The sequence below is a fragment of the Garra rufa genome, chromosome 11 (assembly GCF_049309525.1).
Source record: "Garra rufa chromosome 11, GarRuf1.0, whole genome shotgun sequence".
Classification (NCBI taxonomy): Eukaryota; Metazoa; Chordata; class Actinopteri; order Cypriniformes; family Cyprinidae; genus Garra; species Garra rufa.
Window position 1 is genome coordinate 1,937,351 of NC_133371.1, and position 25,491 is coordinate 1,962,841.

Sequence of the window (25,491 nt, forward strand, 5' to 3'; positions counted from 1 at the left end):
CAACTGTATTAAAGTTCTTCAGTCTAGAGCAGTGAGAGACTTTTCTTTGTGTTTTATTAGACTACCATCACCTAAAAATGACAATTCTGGCATCTTTGACTCACTCTCGATTTTTTTTTTTTTTTAAACATATTTAAACTTATTTTGAATAATGTGGGTAACCAAACAGTTGCTGGGTCCCCAGTTACTTCCATAGTATTTAATTTTTTCCCCCACTATCAAAGTCAGTGGGGACCAGCTACTGTTATCCACATTCTTCAAAATTTATTTTTTTTGTGTTTAGCACAAGAAAAAAAAAAAATTATAGAGTTTTGGGACAACAAGTGAGTGAGTATTTTTTTGGTGACAATCGGCAGCACGTATAGTTGCTGTTGCTTTAAAGGGTTCATCGGATTTTCCACAAGTTCATACAATTCTTTAGGGTCTTAATGAAAAGTCTGTAATATACTTTGGTTAAAAATTCTCATTAGTAGTGTAATAAATCACAGTTTTACCTTAAAAATCATTACCGTTAAAATCATCTCTACAAAAAATCAGCTCATTTTATTGCATGGTCCCGTTAAATGCAAATGAGCTCTGCTCGCCCCGCCCCTCTCTGATGTGGAATTATGAGCCGTTTAGCGGCGAAACTTGCTAACGAGCACATTATAAAGAAAGGCTGTTTGCAAAGATGCATAAAAAACCCTTATACTCCTGTGGGTGAAGCTGCATCAGGAACGATTTGCACAAACTAGACTCATATGTATATCAGAATCGGCCCTATCCTTTTTAAAAAACGAAAGTAACGTTATCCTCTGCGCCTTCAGCGGCTCAGATGTCGGGAGTAAATGGCTACTTCTTTGTTCATTATTACATCTAACAACAGAACACCTCAGTCGCTCAATCAGAGACATTCTTGTCTTCCCCTGCACCTGAGTCACACAATAGCGGTCGGAGTCAGACTGTTTCATCTCGGTGAGGGCGCTCATGTCAATCAACTATTGTGGGAGGCACGCTGTAGCACAATGCTACAAGCACAGCAGATATTGGAGACATTTTAATCGTCCACTTTATTTCTTCCAAGTGTAACAAACAGAAATTAATAACTGTTTATGCAGTAACATTGAATGAGGACTAAAGCTTTGAAGATTCAAAAAGGACCATCAGAGAAAAAAAAAATTCAGATTTGGATTTTTTTTTTATTTACTTAAAAGTTCAAAATGTGTTATGCTAAAGATTTGAGTATATCTAGCACTGATATAGCTATTACGCACTTTTAAGACTTTAGCTCAATCAGTGAGAGCAGCGGTGCACCTGAGCGGAACGAAGCTGTGTCTAGACGCATTTAAATGTTTTAAAACTCTCAAATGGCAAAAATAAATGATGCATTCATCTAATGCATGTTTACATAGGAAAATAACTCTCAAAAAGAAGCCTTTTGTGCATATCCACTTCGTCCAGCGTTGTTTGTTCTCTGTGCTCTTAAGTAATGCTGTACTGCTCGTTTTAATGATTGAGAAGCTGCTTTAGATGATTCAGTGAGAGAATGAGTGCAAATCAATACAGACCTTTTTGCAAAAGAAAGATATTCCTAATCTTCTGAAATTGTACAGTGGTTCTGTTTGAGGAACAGACCGATATTTAATCCAGTACTAACTGAAGATCTTGACATTGGCTCTAGATCTGCTTGGTTTGCTCATGAGAGCTAGCCATATCAGAACAAACCATTTTTTGAGTCTATTTCTCACATTAATTATGTTCTGTGTATAATGTTATGCTTTTGTAATTTTTCTTTTTTTTTCTTTTTTTTTTTTTTAGTTAATTTTAGTGCTTTAAGTGCTTCATTTAAGTCATTTAAGTGAAATTAGGACATCTAATCACCAAGGATGCATTAATAAAATCAAAGGACATTAATAATGTTAAAGTTTTATATATATGCTGATCTTGTGACCTTTCTATTCATCAAGAATCATAAAGCATACACAGAACTATAAAGCAGCACAACTGTTTTCAACATGTTTCTTGAGCAACAAATCAGCATATTAGAATGTTTTCTAAAGGATCATGTGACACTGAAGACTGGAATCATGATGCAGAAAATTCAGCTTTGCATCACAGGATTTTTGTTTTTTATTATTGAAATTGAAAACAATTATTTAGATTTATAAAAAAAAAATCACAATATACTATTTTACTGTATTTTTGATCAAATAAATGTATTTGATAAATGACAAAGCACACTATTAATAGTTCCACCCTGTTTGTTTACTTGTCTCTATAAGAGGTTTTGTAGTCGTCTGGAATCCTGAAAACTTTGTCTAAGGTAGTTTGTGTCAGTTGGAATAGCCATTTGCTTATAAAGCTTTCTTGTGAAGTTGAATCATTTTTGTCTTTGTTTAGTCTCAGTGATTTTTCTTTTATTCTGTTAGTCAAGTATTGCTGTAAATGTCTTGGCTGCTCTTTCTTTTACTACAAAAAATACTTTGAACAAAAAACTGAAAGTTGAAATTTTAAAAATGTGACCTAATGATTTTATAATTATATTATATATTTAAATTCTTAAATAATTATTTTTTATTATTTTTGTTGTATTATTTATTATTATTATTATTATTATTATTTTCATTTCAGAAATTGCTGCTACTTTGCTTTTTATACATTTTTTATAAGTTTTTTGGTTATTTTACTGCTTCAATTTCATTCCATTTTTATTTAATAATTTAATAATATTGATAATTAATAATCTCTTTTGTAGTTTCAGCAAGTTCCCTGGATATCCTGATGAGTGATGGTGAGGAGGAGAGCTCCTTCCTTTCGTTGCCCAACTCTGTCCTTCAGCGCCACTGTTTGACCTCTGATCTCTCTGAATCAGCCACCTCAGAACAACAACAGCTGCTCATACAGGTACGAACCTGTGAGTGGTGTTTGCTAAGATGAGCACAACTATTGTCATGTTTCCTTCTAAGGATTCTAAAACACTAGTCATTACTAAAGGATCAGTGTCTTTTATGAAAACCCACTATCTGGGCAATTAATATAAGTTGTGCTCTCTAAAGCAAGCATCATTATTTAGATTGCTTATAGCTACACATTATCTTCAGATTCTCTGTACTAGAGCATTTGCACTACCATTCAAAAGTGTGAAATGAAGACTTCTAATCACCAAGGGTTCATTAAAATCAAAAGACATTTATGTCTTTATAATATTTTTTAATCTTTTGACCTTTCTATTCATCAAAGAATCATAAAGCATGCACATAACTGTTAATCAGCACAACATTTTTAAACATTGATAATAATGTTTCTTGAGCAGCAAATCAGCATATTAGAATGATTTCTGAAGGTTCATGTGACACTGAAGATGCTGAAAATTCAGCTTTGCATCACATGAATAAAAATACACTCTCTTACTGTATTTTTGATCAAATAAATGCAGCATTGGTGAGCCCAAACTTTTGAATGGTACTATATGATACTATATATGCATTACTCCTCCATCTGTGTTTCTGTGATCCAGTGTTGTGATTGAATCTATCTTCAACAGATCACTACATTCAGGGCCTGGTTTCTGTGTGAGTGGTCTGTTCTCTAGCTGTGTGATCTTTGCTTAATTGGTTTCACAGGGTTAATAAATCACAGCTAACAGGCAGTGCTACCTTTGTGTTCTGTATTTAAACAATGTTATCAGCTTTAGGGCTTCTCAGAGGAGCTGGTTGCTCAAGCTGTCTGTAAATGACCACAGGGCCTGTGTGTTTCAGTGTGAGATTCCCTCAGGGCAACGTCTGATCACATTTGTTACATTAGATGAGCTGCTGTTTGCTCGTCCACTGATCTTGTTTCTTAGTCTGTATTAAATCTAAAAACTTTATATTTTTATGCTTTTAAATGGAAAGTTTTATAACATCAGTCAAGCTAAATGTTTACTTGTTCTGTAGATATTGTGAGTGGTGTTTGACTATGATGCTATGTTTGGGAGTTGGTGCCATTGTGTTGCTGTCTGGTTGTTAGGTAGTTGTTTATTGGTTACTTGGTTACAAGTGAAATAAGTTTCCAAGCCTCGGATGTTTTGGGTTGAGTTGCACTGTGTTTACAAGTTGTTACTTAAATTGGAACACACTAGAAGATAGTTTGTAGATAATTCTGTACTTTATTTGGTTACATTTCGAGTTCTTAAAGGGATAGTTCACCCAAAAATGAAAATTACCCCATGATTTTCTCACCCTTAAGCCATTCTAGGTGTGTATGACTTTCTTCTTTCAGAGCGAATGCATTCAGAGTTATATTAACCCTTTGGTTGTGTTCTGATTCCTGTCACACCCTTCAAATAATTGCTTATAAATCTCTCATTATGCTGTATTATCACCTAATATTGGATTCAATCTTTTTGTCAACTTGTTTTCTTTCATTTAGGATTGGTTTGTGTTTCTCTTTGCATCTGATAAATCATAGGCCTCATTTATCCGAAAGTAGGTGCCTGATTTTTTTGAGTGAAAAAAGCTTTATGAATTTTCACAATACCTGATTTAAAAAATATATTTTTTAAAAATTGCACTGTTTCTCACACTAGTGTGCTTTTAAAGTTTATCAGAAAGTTTGCTTTTAAATGCTTTTATTTTGTACAAAATTGCAAAAAGTAACACTTGCGGTGCTTATAAATTTGCTATATTATCACCAAATACTGGATTCAGTCTTTTTGTCAACTTGTTTTCTTTCATTTAGGATTGGTTTGTGTTTCTCTTTGCATCTGATAAATCATAGGCCTCATTTATCTGAAAGTAGGTGCCTGATTTTTTTGGAGTGAAAAAAGCTTTTTTTTTTATGAATTTTCACAATATCTGATTTTAAAAAAAAATATATTTTTAAAATTGCACTGTTTCTCACACTAGTGTGCTTTTAAAGTTTAATCAGAAAGTTTGCTTTTAAATGCTTTTATTTTGTGCAAAATTACAAAAAGTCACAGTTGCGGTGTTCCCGGTCAAAAATGACCGGACTCCAAACAATTGCTTATAAATTTCTCATTATGCTATATTATCACCAAATACTGGATTCAATCTTTTTGTCAACTTGTTTCCTTTCATTTTGGACTGGTTTTGTGTTTCTATTTGCATCTGATTCATTGTAGGCCTCATTTATCCGAAAGTAGGCACCTCATTTTTTGAGTGAAAAAATCATTTTATGAATAATTTTCACAATATGAGATGATAAATTATGAAAATGTGTACTGTTTCTCACACCAGTGTGCTTTTAATGTTTAATCAGGAAGTTTGCTTTTAAATTTTCATTTTGTACAAAATTGCACAAAGTCACAGCCTTCAAAAGTGAATGGGGAAGATCACAAAAAAACAGCCTTTATTTTGAAATGCTTTTATGCTTTTAATGCTTTTATTTTCTGAAAAGGGACACAAAGTAACACCTGTTCTGTTTCTTGTTAAATCTGACCATCGTTACATACAAGAAAGAACACATTAAGATTATTTACATTATAACATTTCATGGAACAACAGACCAAAACTGTTATATTTCAGTTATGTACATCCTACATACTGACATTGTCAAATGGAGACAATATCATGGAACAACAAATCTGACCATTGTGACAGAGAGAAAAAACACATTAGCATTGCCATATAAAGAATCACATCAACAAACACCTGGTTGTTTAAACTCATACATGTTACTGACACTAAACATTAGGGCCCGGTTTCCCAGACAGGGCTTAGACTAAGCCAGGATTAGACCATAGTTCAATTAGGACATTTAAGTAATTTTTATGAACATGCTAAGAAAAAAACATTACTGGTGTGCATCTTGAGACAAAATAAAGGCACTGATATATTTTAAAATCAATCAGTGCAATTTTATTTCAGTTGAAACAACTCAGACTTACATTTTAGTCTAGGACTAGGCTTAAGCCTTGTCTGCGAAACCGGGCCCATGTGCCTACTTTCAGATAAATGAGGCTTACGATTAATCAGATGCAAATATAAGCACAAAACCAGTCTTAAATGAAAGAAAACAAGTTGACAAAACAAATGAATCCAGTATTTGGTGATGCATATCTCTCATTTTGCTGTATTGTTAGTAATTGTTTGGAGTCTGGTCATTTTTGACCGGAAACACCACAAGTGTGACTTTTTGTAATTTTTTTACAAAATAGAAGCATTTAACAGCAAACTTCCTGATTGAACATTTAACATAAATTAAAATTGATCTCATATCATGAAAATTATGCATAAAAAATGCTTAAATGAGGTGCCTACTTTCAGATAAATGAGGCCTACGATTAATCAGATGCAAATAGAAATACAAAACCAGCCTTAAATGAAAGAAAATAAGTTGACAAAAATAATGAATCCAATATTTGGTGACAATATATCTCTGATTTTGCTATATTATTAGCAATTGTTTGAAGTCTGATCAATTTTGACCAGGAACACCACAAGTGACTTTTTGCAATTTTATGCAAAATAAAAGCATTTAAAAGCAAACTCCATGATTAAACATTAAAGCACACTAGAGTGATAAACAGTGCACATTTTCATAATTTATATCATATCATATGAAAATTATGCATAAATGCTTTTTTCATTTAAAAAATGAGGTGCCTACTTTCAGATAAATGAGGCCTATGATTAATCGGTTCCAAATAGAAACACAAAACCAGTCCTAAATGAAAGAAAATAAGTTGACAAAAAAATGAATCCAATATTTGGTGATAATATATAAGATTTATAAGCAATTGTTTAGAGTCCAGTCCATTTTGACCGGGACACCACAAGTGTGACTAGGTGAAATAAAACCCATAAATTAAGAAAATTAAAAAAAAATAAATAAATAAATAATGGAGTCAGTAAGTTTGAGTCTAATGCCAGTTTATTTAAATCTATATATGCACAACAAGGATGTAAACATTGTCAAATATGTGTAAAAGATTGAAGTTTACTCGTGGTCAAAGGCTTTTGTAAATATTTATTTTTATAAAGCCACATTTCAAAAGTATAATGGTGCAACGCAAAAATATTCAGTAGTGCGGAAGTCTCACCCTTAACGTCAACGCTAGGCTAAGTTGCGTGTATTGTAACTAGTGAAACCAGCCGCTCGTCCCTAGATATGACTGGAGTTACATAACATGATCCACTGTTAGTAAGTGACACATTAGAAATGCAGTCCTCCTCTCTTTGATCTCCAAGGGTGGATCAACATCTCTGAAAAGGACAATCTGGAGTGAGATTTGAGCGTGCTGGGGTTTCCAGTCTTTTCAGCATACCATGAGCACAGGAGAGATCCGATTGGCTGGAGATCACATGTGTGGTGTGTCCCAGCAGCTGCTTTTCAATGCATTGACGACTCTTCTCAATACAAACAATAGTTTAGACATGGGATAGCTTTGTATGTGCTTCTCTAGATCTATCTGTGTTGAGCAGGCAGTGCTACCTGTAAAGGTGCAATGATTTCCAGCCTAATGAATCTCAGGATTTTAAGACATCACATTTTCAAATCTTCAAACGTAGCTTCATCTCAGTGAGTCGGTATGTGCACATTTTCCTGGGATTTAAAAGTTTGAGTAATTTTATTTGATTTGAAGTTTCAGTTGTGCATAATTGTGAGTTGTCTTTTTGTTTTCATGCTTTTCTACTCACCATTTTCCCTCTCTGTCTCTCTGCACTACCTTCTCACCATTTCACCTGTACAGAAGGTTACTTTGTCCTGTTCCTGGACGTCTGCCTACGTAATTCCCTCTGATTCTTTCTTTGTGCTTAGCTGTGAGCTACTTTGCCTCGTTCTGACGTCAACTTGACAAAGCATACTGTTAATAGTTCCACCCTGTTTGCTTAAATGTCTCTTCTAGAGGTTTTGTAGTCGTCTGGGATCCTGAAAACTGTATCCAGTGTAGTTTGTGTCAGTAGGAATAGCCATTTGATTATTAAGCTTTCTTGTGAAGTCAAAGGAATAGTTCAAAGTTTTGTCTGCATTTACTGTCATTCCAAACTCATGTGATTTTTCTTTTATTCTGTTGATCAAATATTGTTGTAGATGTACTGGCTGCTATTTCTTTTCCTACAAAAAAATGCAGTGACCAAAAATACTGGATAAAGTTTAAATTTAAAGTCTGAGTGACCTAATTAAATGATTACATTTATATTATATATTTAAATTCTAAAATTATTATTTTTGTTTTCAATGGAATAAAGTCAGTCATATGGGATAGGGATGAGTAAATGATTTTTTGTTTTCAAGTTCTTTCCTTCACAGTTCATGTTGTGAGTTTTTTTTAGCACAGCTGACATTCACGGTTGAATTTACGCATTCCTTGTGTGTTTGTGCAGACGCTGCAAGAGCGAGTTTGTGAGTTCCAGGCACGTTTGCGTAGCGAAGACGCTGCAAAAAGACTCCTGCTGCAGCGACTGCAAACACACGACCACCAGCTCAACCAAGACAACCACCTGGAACATTCATCCTTTAACCAAGAACCTCAAGAGCAGCCCAAACTGCAGGACGGACAGCTCAACCAAGCTGTGTCACCTACAGGTGAGATTGTTCAGATTAAAGTGGAAAAAATAAGTAATATTTTTATAATTATTATAAACGATTACATCTGTAATATTTTAGATCTATATTTTTATGCATTTTTTAGAAGCATTTTTTTTTTATTTAATAATTAATACATTTACAATAAATATATTTATTGCTTGTTTGTATGGCAGAATATGGAAAGTCATACGAGTTAATTTTTTTTTTTTTTTTAGCTTTTATAAAAAGATAATTGCTTTTCAGATTGTAGAAACAGTTACATAAATATAAATGTGATTTAATTATTATGGAAGTTTATATTTCTATAAATTAGTTGTATATTTCATTAATAATTGAGTTTGAGATTGAGTAGAGTTTTTTTTATTTTTTGGCTTTTATAAAAAGCTACTTGCTTTTCAGATCGTAGAAAGTTACATAAATATAAATGTGGAAAGAGTTACATATAAATGTGATTTAATTATTATTATTAATTATGAAAGGTTATATTTCTTTAAATGTTTTTGTTGTATATTTCATTACTCAATCTCAAACTCATTAATTATTAGCTTTTATAAAAAGCTACTTGCTTTTCAGAATGTAGAAATTGTTTATTTAATTATTATGAATTAGGAAAGTTTATATTAATAATTAGAGTTTAAGATTGAGTGGATTTTTTTAGCTTTTATAAAAAGCTACTTTTTAGTAGTTTATATTTCTATACCTTTATGTTGTTTATTTCATTAATTATTATTTTTGGATTATATGACTAGTTTTTTTTAAAGCTTTTATAAAAAGCCACTTGCTTTTCAGATTGTAGAAACAGTTACATAAATATAAATGTGATTTAATTATTATTTTTAATTATGAAAGTTTATATTTCTATACCTTTTTATGTTGTATATTTCATTAATTATTATTTTTTGGATTATCTGACTAGTTTTTTTAGCTTTTATAAAAAACTACTTGCTTTTCAGTTTGTAGAAACATTTACATAAATATAAATGTGATTTTATTATTATTATTATTATTATTATTATTATTAATTATAAAAGTGTATATTTCTATATATTTTTTGTGTATTTCATAATTAATACATTTATAATAAATGTTTTTACATTAGTCTTGTGACCTAAAAGTTAGAAAAAGCTGTTTTCCATAAAGTGTGTATATGTGTGTTTGTGTAGGTGTGAGGAGCTCTAGTGTTTTGACTCAGAGGCCTGTGGATTTTCCCAGCGCTGTAAAAGTGAGTAAAGTTTACTCACAGGAAAAACTGCAAAAAGACGAGGGAGAACAACTCACTCTCATTACAGGGCTGCGCACACAGGTACGTTTACACACACACACACAGAATAGGGCTCAGTTTTCTAGCCAGACTCACAAGATCATTTTCATTCCTCTAGCGCCGTGTATTATGACCTTTTATGCATTGATATTCATTGTGTCTGGTTCGATTAAAATAGATCAATACATCATGAGGGTGGATGCATGAAGCTTACTCATTTTCATAAAGGGATTTAGCTGAATAATGCTGTTGGTTTGTGGTTTTGTAGGTCAAGGAGCTGGAGGAGAAACTAGTGGATCAGACGCAGGAGGTGGAGAGACTGCGCTCTGAGCTGGTGAGAGACTGAATTATTAGGGACTGGGGGAGTTGTGGCACACTCAGTGCTATTGTGTGAATCACCTGATCCTGGTGAGCTAAAGTCACCACTCTTGTGTGAACCACATTTCTATTGTTTAATAAAGAGCTCATGCTCCTGCAGCTTTACACTGACCTGATTTAGTTTTATGATGGGAGGAGGAGGAGTGTTAACCTGGTGATCTAGTTCATTGATAGCAAAGGAATGTATCCCTTCAGCCCTGGAAGATTTACAGCTGGCACTGATCTCAAATTCGAGATGGGTGTGGGTGTACTTAACTGTACTTTACAACTAATTATAATAAAACCTCACCCTCTTTTGGAAAAATAATTAAATAAACTGTTAAATCACTCAACCTCTCAGCCTTTCTAGTTTAAAAAACAAAACAAGAAAGAACAAGAAATCAGTGACAGTATAATAAAGTGACAGTTAATGTCAAGACATTTCAGACACATTATTTTTTTAAACCAATGCTGTTTTTTTACTTTTTATTTATTAAAATAATCGTACATGAGTAAATGTGTTTGTGTTTAGGGGGCGACAGATCTGGAGAAACAGCTCGAGGTGCTGGAGACTGAAAACCAGCGGCTCAAACAGGAGCTGAGGGCCAATCAGACCCAGACCACCTGCTCTCCCAGCCACTGCCCACACAGCCAGGTACTCATAAAAACCATAAATCTCAAATACAATCAGATTGGTTGTTTAATGGGTTTAAAATGAACACCCGCCAAATGCAGGTAAAAATCAGCTGTGCCGGGTAACGCTGTCAAACCACTAGCCAATTTTGCTGGTTACATTTTGTGTGTGATCACTCATTAATTTATTGGGGAAGTTAATGCAAGCCAAATCTGCACAAGTTTAGCAAATAATATCAAATAATAATAATATGTAAAATCACACAAAGAGTGCCTTTTTTTAAATCAGCATTACTGCAAATGTGATATTGATTTTATACAGTTCAATAAACAATAAGAGACTTACGTACATTTTAGACACCACATTGGCTATTTTTGCTCCATTTCGCCAACAAAAATCATTCCAAACACAGCCACAGCAATGTTTTGCGTCTCAGAGCAACATGACAGTGTTTCTTTCCTGAATGAATCAACCGTTTAAATGATTTGGTTCAATTGCAGTGACTCACTTATTAACAGCGACTTGCTTGCTGTTTTAATTTCACATTTAAAGTGTCTTTTCATTTTTAAAATAATTTCAAATATCAGTATTCAACGTTTTATGTTTAAAATATCTAAACATTTATGCATTTGTTACTGCAGGTTAAAGCATTCCATGTCCCTCTGGGCTTCATTAAACGCTGTGGAAATACATCTAAATGACACCTTAGATGCAACTTCTGCAAAGATGAATTTTGTTTTACTGATTTCATTTGTTTGGTAACAGCCTGAATGTATTATTATAATTGACTGATTAAATGTAAGAATTTTAGTCAAAAGATGCACACTTTTTTTTTAAATGGCTTTATAAAGGTAAAAATCAAACTTAATTAAACTTATTGGAAAAGATTGATTTCTATCACTGCAGTGAACTGGCCACACAGAATATGAAGAATATCAAAGAATTCAGGAGTCGGACACAATAACACATTCCGCATAATATTGTCTAATTATCTTTATCAATGCTGTTATCTGTAAAATCCCAGAAAATATTGAGATATTATTTTGTCAATATCACACACCCCTAATACTGACACCAAATGATTTGCAACGGTCGCTTTGTCACGTCCAATGTAGACCGCCTCAAGCTGTTGGTTTATTTCTGTTTTGTTTTTTTTGTTTTTTTGGTGTAGAAGTTATGAATGGCCTGTAACTTAAACATTTAGTAGCCAAATTGGCTGGTGAGTGAAAAAGTTAATTTCAATCCCTGGTTGTTTCTATAATGACTGAATAATTACTTGATGCTATATTTCTGTTCTGTAATACTCCATCTTTCTATCTGCATTGGTCCCAGGATGTGGAGGCCCTGCGTGGAGAGCTGTGTCGTAAGGACGAGGAGTGCCGCGAACGGGAGCGGCGACTGGCTGCATTGGAGCAGCAGGTGCAGGAGAGGACTGGTGTGGTAGTTCAGCTTCAGCAGCAGTTGGAGGCGGCGGCGCAGCGTAGACAGGAGCTCCAGCAGCAGCTGGAAGAGGCGTCACGTCTCAGGAGCCAGAGCGAAGAGCAGCTGACCTCACAACTTCGTGACTCTGAGGAGGCTCTGTCTCGCCAAGCTGCTCAGCCGCTGCAGGTCAAGGTGAGCATGTGCCAGCTAAGCATTAGCTGTGTCTCGTTTTGAAGCCTGCACACTCCGAGTCACATAAGTCAGCTGCATATGTCATAGAGATGTCTCATTTAAGAAAAATAACCTATTATAAATATACAGTGCCCTCCATGAGTATTGGAACAGTAAAGACAAAATTGTATTCTCTGCTGTGAAGTCAAGACATTTGCAAGTATGATCAGAAAATGAATATGAGACAACTACAGAATGTCCCATTGTGTTTTTTTTTGTTTTTTTTAGGTTTTTCGACACAAACATGTTTTGCCTAATAAAAAGGACAGCCAATTTAGAGTTCATCCCATTATTTGATGTGAGCATAAGTAAATTTATGGCAGATGTAATTGATTTAAAGCAAATATTTATTAAAGCAGATCCCTTGTGTGCAATCACAGCAGTGAGTCTGCGACCCATAGGCATCACCAGACTCTTGGTCTTATGCTTTGAAATGCTTTTTCCCAGCCTTTAATGCAGCCACTTCAAACTGTTGCTTGTTTTGGTGAGTTTCTGCCTTTAAGCTCCTCTTCAGCCGGTGAAATTCATGTTCAATCTGATTTAAATCTATAAAAATGATTAGACTTTCCATTTATTTGCCCCGATAAACTCCTTGACAGAACTAGCAGGGTGTTTTGGGTTATTGTCCTGATCCAATATGAAGTGGTTTCTGAGGAGTCTGCTGGCATTTTCATGATTATTGGTAGCCAAGATGGTTTTGGCACTGTGTATGACTTATTTCTTATAAAGCTGCAAAATATTTTTTTCTTTCTTTACTGTGCATTGTAATGGTTATTTTTCGTAAACAAGGCAGCCGCAATTTACCTACACACACGACAGATGTGACCTCTGGATGATGCAGGCTTCAAAATGAGAAACAGTGATTTTATTTTAAATTTATTGAAATGTAATCTTCTATCATAGAGACTTTGTGCAGATAATTTGTGTTTGTGGATTAGTTTTTTTCTTCCTTGCATTTTTTTTTTTAATTAGTTTTAGAATTTTTTTTTGTTTTCATTTTGGACTTGCATTTTCAATACCAAATACCCTGAGAAATCACAGGGAGCCCTCTATAATCAATGCACCCATCTGGTGACCAGGAACGAGATGGACTTTTCCTAACTAAATATGCATCTGTTTCACACTCTTCCTACAGTATGTGACCAAGACAGTTGAGGTGGAGTCAGCTCAGTGTAAGCAGGCTTTAATGGAGGCTCAGGCCCGTAACCAGGCTCTGCAGGAGCAGCTGAGTGTGCAGAGGCAGCTCCTCAGAGAGCTGGAACAGCAGCTCCACGAGTCCCAGAGAACCAGCAGTCAACTCCGCCAACAGGTACCACACTCACTTGTATGCAGTGTTTTGAGTGTCAAATGCTGCTCAAATCTGACCGTTTGTGGTGATAATGGTGGTTTGTTGATTTCTAATCTCATGGCTTTAACAAAAGCCAAGTGATTTGATGTAAAGTTTAATTGGGTGCAGTGTTGGTTTTGACAACCATCTTAGATTTAGTCTTAGTCTTTTGGACTAAAATGCTTCTTAGTTTTAGTCAAATTTTAGTCACTTCTATATGTGATAGTTTTAGTCCAATTTTAGTCGACGAAAAGTCAAAAAGGTTTTAGTCTAGTTTTAGTCAAAAAAAGGGAAAAAAGTAGTTTTTTAACAAATTAATGTAGGTCAGTAAGTATTTTGCTGTTGGGTAGTGTCACTTATAAGTTCTGAAAATAGCAGATCTATAGTTCAACACAATGTGAGCTTCCGGATCGACTATTTTCACCAATAATTACAATAATGAAGGAATGTTTTAGAACATAAAAGACAAACAAGGATGGAATGCTAAAACGGCTTGCCATACTAGTATAGCAAAGAGTATTTAATGCTAAAACGGCTTGCCATAGCGTCAGATACTTTTTAAGTTTTAATTGGCATGCACAATAAGCGGAAATGTCATGCATTTTAAACGTCTGACGGACCACCCACTAACATTTTCGTCTATTCTCGTCTCGTCAATGAAAACTCACACACGTCTCGTCATGTTTTAGTCATCAACGAGCCATTTTTATCTCGTCATCGTCTCGTTATCGTCATGAAAAAAAGTGGCGTCAACGAAATGATTTCGTCATCGTTGACGAAAACAACACTGATTGGGTGCTATGAAATTTTCTATGTTTTTTTTTTTCCCACAAATTCTATGTTTTCGGTTTTAGATTTTCTGAATTTGGTTTAAATTTAAATGGTTTAATTTAATTTTACTTTATAAATGTATTTTATAATTTTAATGTGTTATGTCAAAACACAATGATAATCAAATTAATGCATAAAAAAATAATGAATCTTATCAAATGAAATGTGGCAAGCGAAGTGCTTGAGGTTAAAATTAAGGTTTGAGTTAAAACATGGATGAAAAATTCTGATATTGTGTGATATTCCAAAAAATGTATTTTTATTACTTTGAGAAGTACATTTCTCCACTACTGTAGTAATCTATTTTGGGAATATATTGTCATAACTTTGAAGTAAACCCAACTTTTATGTTGGCTGGTTGTAGTGAAGTGAATTTTTGGTGAAGTGAGTCTCAGAGCAGCTCTGGAGATTATATTCACGTGTTTACATCCCTCACATAGTGGGACGGCAGATGCTGAAAACTCATGATTCAGTATGTGTTGTAGATGAAACTGTCATGTTTGTGTTTGTCTGTGATAACTCATTCACACAGAGTCACTTCATATTTAAAGGGATAGTTAACCCAAAAATTTAAATCTGATGTTTATCTGCTTACCCCCAGGGCATCCAAGATGTAGGTTACTTTGTTTCTTCATTAGAACACAAACAAAGATTTTTTTAACTCAAACCGTTGCTGTCTGTCAGTCATATAATGGCAGTCAATGGGCTCCACGGATTAGAGAGTCCGAAAAACATACACAGACAAAACCATATTAAACCCTGCGGCTCGTGACGATACATTGAGGTCTTAACACACAAAACAATTGGTCTGTGCAAGAAACTGAAGAGCATTTATATAATTTTTTACCTCTGATCCACCACAATGTCCAACTGTCCTGAGCGCGTTCACAAAAGCCGGTGTGTGACAAAGAGCAAGCAACCATAACTTCAGTCGATCAGGCTCAAAAGTTGGGAGTTGGTGAGAAGTCAACAAACGCGGATGAGTTTGTGCAAGCAAACAAAATCTTTTAGTTTTGAATCGGTTGCAACAATCAGGATAAGCACAAGTAATTACCATTTTGAGTGGCCGTTGTACACACAATCTCTCTACACTGTATAAACAGAAGAAGCGACAGATCGCTTCTGCTTGTGTGTCTGCTATTCCAGAGCACGTAAAAAATTATATAAATACTGTTCAGTTTCTTGCACAGACCAATTGTTTAATTTGGTTTTGTCTGTGTATGGTGGTGTTTTTTTTTTTTTTTTTTTACTCTCAAAGTCGTGGGTCCCATTGACTGCCATTATATGACTGACAGACTGCAACAGTTTGAGTTAAAAATCTTCGTTTGTGTTCTACTGAAGAAACTGAAGTCACCTACATCTTGGATGCCTGGGGGTAAGCAGATAAACAAAATTTTCATTTTTGGGTGAACTATCACAAACTTTATGTACCTTAATATTCACAAACTCTAGTTGATGTGGTGATATGATTAATTGTACATCCCTGCTTTTGATTTTATGAATCTGGATTTTGCCAAGTTCCACAGCATTCCGCATTATACTGTAAATTCCATTTTTATGACTTGGTTCCGTAATTCTGTCTGCGTCTTAGAAATCTCAGGACTCTAGCCTCTGTGATGTGGGTTTTTTTACGGCTCTCTCTTCACTTGCGTTGCAGCTGAGGACGGACCGCGGCCGTCTGTATGGTCTGCTCTCCAAGGCGGTGGGTGGGGGTAACAACGAGGTCACCCACAGGCTCTCTAAGGTTGGCCAGATTACTCTGCAGAAATCAAAGGTCAAAAATGTGTCATGGGTCAGATTCCAACTGTGATTATAGGAAATGATTTACTGTGGGCAGACTTCAGAGTCTGTGTCCTATTTTAAGTGATTATAAAAAATGTAGATGTTGGCTCATGCTCATCTTTGACCTATTTTGCAGAGTAACTAGCTCACATTCCCTTCAGGGTTATAATTTACTACCTGCAGTAGTAATCCCCATAATTTACTGTGAAATATTTGATGTCACCCCCGTTGTGTACAGTACGTCATATGTATTGATGGTGCGTGGCCCCAGCTGCCCTTCCCATGTTTGACCAACAGCCCTCCACCCACCCCACAAGTCGTTTTTCACTTACCTGACTGCATTAGATCAGCCTAACTAATGACTCTAGTTAGTAATTCATGACGTCTTTTGACGCTAAGTTTGTGTTGTGTTGTTAGAAGTAATAACATTTTATTTAAAGAAGGTGGAATGCAGTCTACCTGTGTGCTTATGTGATGTTGATCTGTTTTTGGATTATTTAGCATTATTTAATGTGGATACAGTGAGGGGAAAAATTATTTGATCCCCTGCTGATTTTGTACATTTGCCCACAGACAAAGAAATGATCAGTCTACAATTTTAATGGTAGGTTTATTTGAATAGTCCAGAAAAACGGATTTCAAAAAAGTGATCAATTGAATTGCATTTTAATGAGTGAAATAAGTATTTGACCCCTTTTGCAAAACGATATCAGATTCTTGACTGGTAGTGTAAATAAAGCATGCAATGTTTTAGCATCACCAATTACTTTCTTGCAAAAAAAAAGTATTTTAAAATAATTATGTGAGCTTGATAAAATCTGTCAAATAAATAGAATTTATACTTTATTTAAAAAACCTTCTTGGTTCTGTAATACTATCAGTTATTTTTGCTAAAAAAGTTGTTAAAACACATTAAAAGGAAGTTAGTCTGGACACGGATTACAATTGAGGACTGTTTGGTTGTATATTTTGCTTTTTCAGATGTTTGGATAACTGACATCTCATGACAATTATCTCATGACTCATGACATCTGAATAAGATAAAATCAGTGACTAGCACCTGTAAAAGACTGTTTACACTGACAGTAATCTTGATACAGTTGAGTATGAGCAACCAGTCATACAGTGAGTTGCTGATTTAATCTTTGTCATTGTAAACTCCTTAATAATGAAAAAAATACCTTATGTAATTCCTCATGTCAACTATTTACTATTTGCATAGAGCTTATGAGCTCAGTGAGGCCTCTGGGTCGGATGTGTTGACAGTAGTGTGTGTTTGTGTGTGTTAGATCCTGGTGTATGAGGGTGAGATGGAGAGAGCTCAGGGTCAGCTGGAGGCAGAAATGCAGAATCTGGAGGAGGAGAAGAACAGAGTGATCGAGGAAGCTTTCATCAGAGCTGAGAGTGAGATGAAGGCAGTCCACGAGAACCTAGCAGGTGAGACCATGTGTTTGAGTCCGGTGTTTGAGTTTCATAAAATAAGTTTACCAAATAAGCCAGACTTATTGTCACTTGATTTGGCTCAAAATACGTCAGACTAACTGAAATAAGCCTGGCTTATTTGGTCAAATTGTTTTATGAAACACCCCCTGGTCGTGTTACACCCTCAAAAAAAAAAAAACATTAAACAAAACCCTTGTCTTCTTGTTAAACATATTAAATGTACTTGCTGTAGAAAAAACAGTAAAATAATGATGCACAATTACAAGCTATTAACCATAAACCCAACCCAGCAGTAAAACATTATTTCATATTACTCAGTACTTATTTGTGTAATTAAATTGAAACAAGGACACACCTTAAAATAAAATAACCAGGAAATGTATTTACACCAAATTGTGATGCTTTCTGTTATGTAAATATGTAATTGTTATATTAAAATCATATTTTAGTTATATCTTTAATATAGTACAATTTTATTAGTGTTTTTATAAAACACTTTAAATTATAAGCTATAGAAAAAAAAAATTACCTTTTACGGGTTGAAGCACATTGGTTGATTTATTTACATTTACAGTGTAAGTAGTGTATCTTTATTTAATCTGGACAAACTATACAACACTAAAAAGTAAAAAATCTTGACTTTTTGATCTTATATTGACATTTTTCATTTTTGTCAGGAGGTTTGGAAACTCAAAAACAGTCCATGCCTTTAATATAAAAAATATGAGACCCTTATGCTTCCACTCAGAGAAAAAAACTCCCTCAGGGCTTTTAGTCTAAAAGTGTGTTCATTTGGAGAAAAAAAAAAACTCAATTACAATCACCATTGAGATTATTGGAGAAAAAATCTGAAGCAAAAAAGAAAAATGTACTGAATTATCATGAAAATGTCACAATGCAAAACAATTATTGTTCTCCAATAGAATTTTTTTTTTTTTTTTTTTTTTTTTTCATTTTATGTAGTTTAGGCATTCCATGAGAACCTAGCAGGTGAGACCACGTGTTTGAGACCACGTCGTGTTTCACCCTCAAAAAAAAAAAAGATTCAACAAAACCCTTGTCGTCTTAAACATAGTAAACATACTTACTGTAGAAAAAAAAACAGTCAAATAATGATGCACAATTACAAGCTATTAACTATAAACCCAACCTTATTTCATATTACTCAGTACTTATTTGTGTAATTAAATTGAAACAAGGATATATATAAACTAAAGTATTTGTCATGTTTTATGTAAATATGTGATTGTTATATCAAAATCATATGTTATTATTAACTTTACTATAGTACAACAATTTATAATTTAACTAGTTTTAATTTTATACCTGTTTACGTGTTGAAGCCCCAGTGACCTATTTTATTATTATTTTTTACATTTACTTTAAGTAGTAAGTCTTTATTTATTCTTGACTAACTATACAGAACTAGAAAGGTCAAAGACTTGAGAAATTTTAATTTTTGACCTTATATTGACAAATTAAACTCAAAAACAGTCCATGCATTTAATTTAAAAACATACGACCCTTATGCTTCCACTCAGAGGAAAAAAAATGCCCTCAGGGCTTTCAGTCTAAAAGTGTGTTCATTTGAAGAAAAGTTTTCTCAATTACAATCACCATTGAGATTATTGGATACAACAATTTATAATTTAAATAGTTTTAATTTTATACCTGTAAACATGTGTAGAAGCCCCAGTGACATATTACACCACTAGAAAGGTCAAAGACTTGAGAAATTTAGATTTTTGACCTCTGTTTTGCTGTTATCTTATATTGACACATTTTTCATTTTTGTCAGGAGGTATGGAAACTCAAATACAGTTCATGCCTTTAATATAAAAAAAACTTGAGACCCTTATGCTTCCACTCAGAGAAAAAAAATACTCCCTCAGGGCTTTAGTCTAAAAGTGTGTTTATTTGGAGAAAAGTGATCTCAATTACAATCACCATTAAGATTATTGGGGGGGAAATCCTGAAGCAAAAAAAAGAAATGATAATTGCTATATTAAAATCATATTTTATTAATAACTTTAATATAGTACAACAATTTATAATTTAAATAGTGATGAAGCCCCAGGGACCTTTTTTTTTTTTTTTTTTTTTTTTTTTTTTTTTTTACATTTACTTTGTAAGTAGTAAGTCTTTATTGATTGCTGACTGACTATACAGCACATTTTTCATTTTGTCTGGAGGTATGGAAACTCAAAAACAGTCCATGCCTTTGATATAAAAAAAACATGAGACCCTTATGCTTCCACTCAGGGCTTTTAGTCTAAAAGTGTTCATTTGGAGAAAAATGTTCTCAATTACAATCACCATTGAGATTATTGGAAAAAAAAACCTGAAGCAAAAAAGAGAAATGTACTGAATTATGAAAATGTCACAATGAAAAGCAATTATGGATCTCCAATTGAATTTAATTTACTTTATATTGTTTATTCATTCTGTCTTTTGATTTTATGGTGAAGCATGACTTACATGTGTGTGATTGAATGTCTGTGTGTGCAGGTGTGCGAATGAACCTCCTGACGCTGCAGCCGGCCCTGAGAACCCTCACCTGTGATTACAACTGTCTGAAGAGACAGGTGCAGGACTTCCCTTACATGCTGGAGAAAGCCATTGCCGAGGCAAAGCAGGAGGTAAGGACATCACATACGAGCTCACAAACACCTCAGCCCGTCCACAGCTCATCAGCTAAAGCATTCGTGTTTGTCTGTGATGACAGATCTGTCAGGTGATTGGAGAGGTGAGCAGTGCAAACCAAGAACTGCTGCGCAAATACAAGCGGGAGATGAACCTGAGGAAGAAATGCCACAATGAACTGGTGCGCCTCAAAGGTGAGAGCCACAGAGATTTCTAGGAGTTGTGTAGTTTGATTTATATTATGTAGTTTGATTCAATGAAAATTTGAAAGACATTGTAATTATAAAGACTTTTTTTGTTTTTTTAGGAAACATTCGTGTGTTGTGCCGAGTACGTCCCATATGTGCTGGAGAAGCTGATGCTGCTGACACCAAAAACATAGTGACCTTTGACTCTGATGATGATGCTGTTCTCTACTTGTCTAATAAGGGCAAGCTTATGACCTTTGAACTTGACAAAGTCTTTTCCACTCAGGCCACTCAGGAGGAGGTTAGTGCCTGAGCTAGTTTTCTCATGGTTGAATTTCCTATATCCGTTATTACATCACAGTCTCCTTTTTGTGATTGGACAGGTGTTCCAGGAAGTGCAGTCTCTGGTCACTTCCTGTATTGATGGCTTTAACGTATGCATCTTTGCCTACGGGCAAACCGGCTCTGGAAAGACCTATACTATGGAGGTATTTCACGTTTCCAAATTTCACCCTCGTACTAAAAAAGAAAAAAATATATAGTCCTTAAAGAAAACCAAGCACATTGGGACCATTAAGATTTTTTGCATTGTGACATTTTTGTAACAAAAAATATGTAACACTTGTTGCTCAGTAGATGTACTTACTATAATAATAACAGAAATGTATGTTAATTAATATTAATGTTCTCTGTACTTATTTGTTTAACACAAACCCCTCAAAATAAAGTGTAACCAAAAATAAACCAGTCATAAGGGGCAATTTTGTTTGAGTTGGATAACTGAAAGCTGAATAAATAAGCTTTCCATGTATGGTTTGTTAGGATAGGACAATATTTGGCTGAGATAAAACTATTTGAAAATCTGGAATCTGAGGGTGCAAAAAAAAAAATCAAAATCACATCAAAGAAAATCACGTTTAAAGTTGTCCAAATGAAGTTCTTTGCAATGCATATTACTAATGAAAAAATAAGTTTTGATATATTTACAGTAGGAAATGTACAAAATGAAAAGTGAAGTTTACTTAATAACACAATGATTTTTGGCATAAAAGAAAAATCGACAGTTTTGACCCATACAATGTATTTTTGCCTATTGCTACAAATATACCTGTGCTATTTAAGACATTGGTTTTGTGGTCCAGGGTCACATTTAAAATAATTAATGTTATTTGTTATGCATGCTAATTAATATTTAATATTTAGTTTTTATTTGTTGTACTTTGTCTTATTTAAAACTGTAATATTACATATATTTTATAAACTATATTATTATTATTTTAATGCAGTTAAAGTGCTTTTTATTGCCATGAGGTTTTTCCTTTTAAATTTGTGCAGTGTCTAATAGTTGCATTGGCAGTTTTTGCATCCTGTATTTCAAAAGAAGTTTCTTACGCTCACTCAAGGCTACATTTATTTGACCAAAAATACATTAAAACAGTAATATTGTGATTATTACAAAATAGAATTAATAAAATAACATTTCTTTTTTTATATATATATTTTAAAATGTAATTTGTCCCTATGATGCAAAGCCATTATTTCAGTCTTCAGTGTCACATGATACTTCAGAAATCATTCTAATATGCTGATTTGCTGCTCAAGAAACATTTATGATGATTATTGTCAGTGTTGCAGGTGAAAAAATTGAGTTTTTTTTAGGTTCAAAAGAATAGCAATAATTTTAAATGGATTAAGTAGTTTTAAAAAGTTTTTAACGATAGTTTAATTTTTTTTATTATAATTATTGGTTTAATTTAATAATTCTCTTAAATGTAATATTTAATAAAAAAAAACTCAAATAAATATGAAAATAAATATTCATACTAATTTATAAAAAAAAAAAACAGCATAGAATTTTAATATCATCTATTTATTGTTATCATAACATGTTGGTCATGTAATTTTAATGTCATGTCTCTGTGTCTCATGTAGGGTGTCCCTGAAAACCCTGGCATTAACCAGCGTGCTCTGCGGCTGCTCTTCTCTGAAGTGTCTGAGAAAAAGCCTGACTGGGACTATAAGATCACCGTCAGCATGGTGGAAATTTACAACGAGACCCTTCGGTGAGAAAAACAGACACAAGTAGAGTCACACAGTGACAGTACAAGGAGAAAATGATGATTAAAGCTCTGCAGGAGGGCTTTCAGCGTGACATGCTCATCACTGCAGCATATTCGGCACTCTTTTATATAACTGTCCCAGCGTGTAGTGTGTGTGTGGTTTTTCGCTTGCCTGCCACAGATCCTGCTGGTCAGCAGTTATGTAAAAACAGATTAGATTTGAAATCTCTCAGGCCATCTGTAAGACATAAACAGATCACACGTCACGCATTTCTGTTTGGTCACCATGTCCCTCTTTTTTCACGTTATGTCTCCTGCTGTGTTGCGTAACTCCAACAGATGTGCATAGGTCCTGATTCAGCTTGCCTGCGTAATATTAATCTGCGCCCCACTTTAAGTATAGATAAAATTATGAATTTAATCATTTGTGTTTATCTGATTTCAACAGGAACCTGTTGGGCGACAATCCCAATGAGAAGCTGGATATAAAGATGTGTCCAGACGGCAGCGGACAGCTGTATGTGCCAGGACTCACAGAGTTCGCAGTGGAGAGTGTGGAGGACATTAACAAGGTGAAGCTCACCGCATTCAACTAGAATGATGATTAGGGGTGGGACGATACAGGTAACTCACGATTCAATTCTGTGGCGATATGTGGCCCACGATAATGATAATATCACGATTCACGATATATACGATATTCAATATATTGGAAGAAATTTCATCAACGATATATCACGATATATGTGACTGAAAAAGAAAAAAATAACCATTATAGGGAAATCTTATGCATTTATTAATGCCAACATTTCCAACACTGTACGGCTAGAGAGATAAAAGTGCCTGAACATTAAAAAAACAACATGAACATTAATTAACATGTGATCCTGAAACGTCAGTAGTAAGTTACTGTAAAGTGCTTTATGTTAACCTGGACAGTGGTCACATCAAGGCATATTCTTCTTGAGGAACACTAACTGATCAGCATGCTCAACTAGCGGGTGGGTCTTTGATTTGTTTTTCGTTATTTTCCGCCATTCTTCTCGCGTCTCTTTTTTCTGCGCTTCATCTCTGTTGTTGTTAGTTAACTTGTGTTCTTCACTGGCCGCTGCTTCCGCCACTTTAACCCTATTTACTCGAACAGCGTCCCCCGCAAACAGAATGGTAGATATTGGGTAGTGACAGTGACACTGACAACGGGTAAATTAATCATTTTGTGTTGTAATAAAATATCGATATTGGCCGTTAGTGTATCGATTATTTATTGTGACAGAGAGCACAACAATATATTGCAATATCGATTTTTTTTCCCACCCCTAATGATGATACCTGTCGTATAGCATATGAATATCACCATGTTTTGTCTACCGCATGTCCATAGCTACTCTGCTCTGGGAAAAAAGTAAATTTTTACTGTTTAAAAGTACAAACAATATAATTTAAGTTAAAATGTTTACATTTTTATTTGATATGTGAATGTCTAAGGCCTCTAAATGATCAAAGTTTTGCTAAAAATAACTTTCTACTACATGCCTCCTGACTTCTGTCATCTGACTGAGAGTTCATACGTTTAGCAAGTAAAATATGTCAGTTCTGATGCAAGGTCTGCATTAAAGGATTAGTTCACTTCCAGAACAAAAATGTACACATTATTTACTTGCCCTTTGTCATGCAAGATGTTCATGTCTTTCTTTCTTTGGTCGTAAGGAAATTGTTTCTTGAGGAAAACATTTCAGGAATTATCTCCATATAGTGGACTTCAATGGTGCCCCCAGGTTTGAACTTCCAAAATGCAGTTTAAATGCAGCTTGAAATGGCTCTGAAGAATCCCAGCCGAGGAAAAAGGGTTTTATCTTGCAAAACGATCTGTCATTTTCAAAACAAATTGACAATTTCATATTTTTTAACCTCAAATGCACGTCTTGTCTCGTAATCCGGGTCAATACAGTTAGGGTATGTTGAAAAACTCCCAATTTGTTTTCTTCAACTTCAAAGTCATCCTGCATCACTGTTTTACTTTGTTTTTTGTTTTTTTGTAAAGGGTGTTTGATGATCTTTGGATGTTTGTGTTGTCAACACTGGGTCAAAGGGCTGTGCAGTTAATCGAAATTCAGTTTTGATTCTGCTTCAAACAATTATAAAAATACAGTAATCGAGATTAAACTATTATTGTGCTTTATTGCGCCCTCTTTCCAGTTGTGCGCTTTCGCTCCTCCATGAAAGCCTAATTTCACATGCAAATCAGCAAAATCATGTAACGTGACTTTCATAAAACTGGACGTGCTTGATTTATTAATGATTATTTGTTGTGTTTTAAAAAGCAAGAAAGAGAGCTTGCACTGTTCTGTGTATGCGCTCAGAGACGGAGCAGATCACGGACATGTAAAGTTACCTTTAGCTCAAGGTGCGCAAGTAAACAGTCAAATACAAGCAAAAATATTTCAAAAAGAGGCGCTTGTCAGTTATGTCTTAAATGATCATAAACAGTTGAAAATGAAAATACGTGTATATAACAAATAATATTCCTTCCGCCGTCTCTGTGCTTAATATTAATAAAACTTAAAAATACAAAGAGAAAAATCACTCACTGCTCTTGAATGAAGGACTTCTGTAGTTTCAATAAGAAACAAAGCATGTTGAATTATTACAGTGAAGACGCTGTTTTATTTTACATTCAAATAATTACATTCAATTTCTGTAGTAGGCTTTTAGACTACTTTAGACTTGCATAAAAGTATTCAATATTTTTTTTTCCAAAAAAAGGCTTTTTTTTTTTTCAATTTTCATTTGTATCTTTTTTC

At 34.2% G+C, this 25,491-nt stretch overlaps 1 protein-coding gene across 8 annotated transcripts in view; it reads left to right on the forward strand.

Annotated features, from left to right (window-relative positions):
* Positions 1 to 25,491, forward strand: part of kifc3 (kinesin family member C3) — a 100,281-nt gene that overhangs the window by 66,646 nt on the left and 8,144 nt on the right. For 6 of the 8 annotated variants that reach the window (XM_073850908.1, XM_073850902.1, XM_073850903.1 and 3 more), the window contains 16 exons: positions 2,735 to 2,883; positions 7,673 to 7,708; positions 8,307 to 8,508; positions 9,675 to 9,814; positions 10,041 to 10,106; positions 10,662 to 10,784; positions 12,096 to 12,377; positions 13,552 to 13,725; positions 16,232 to 16,318; positions 17,646 to 17,793; positions 20,308 to 20,438; positions 20,525 to 20,636; positions 20,750 to 20,931; positions 21,014 to 21,118; positions 22,563 to 22,693; positions 23,139 to 23,262. In XM_073850908.1, the coding sequence (XP_073707009.1) occupies positions 2,735 to 2,883; positions 7,673 to 7,708; positions 8,307 to 8,508; positions 9,675 to 9,814; positions 10,041 to 10,106; positions 10,662 to 10,784; positions 12,096 to 12,377; positions 13,552 to 13,725; positions 16,232 to 16,318; positions 17,646 to 17,793; positions 20,308 to 20,438; positions 20,525 to 20,636; positions 20,750 to 20,931; positions 21,014 to 21,118; positions 22,563 to 22,693; positions 23,139 to 23,262 (2,192 nt within the window). The remainder of the gene's footprint in view (positions 1 to 2,734; positions 2,884 to 7,672; positions 7,709 to 8,306; positions 8,509 to 9,674; positions 9,815 to 10,040; positions 10,107 to 10,661; positions 10,785 to 12,095; positions 12,378 to 13,551; positions 13,726 to 16,231; positions 16,319 to 17,645; positions 17,794 to 20,307; positions 20,439 to 20,524; positions 20,637 to 20,749; positions 20,932 to 21,013; positions 21,119 to 22,562; positions 22,694 to 23,138; positions 23,263 to 25,491) is intronic. The other 2 variants (XM_073850905.1, XM_073850904.1) reach the window with 2 other exon arrangements.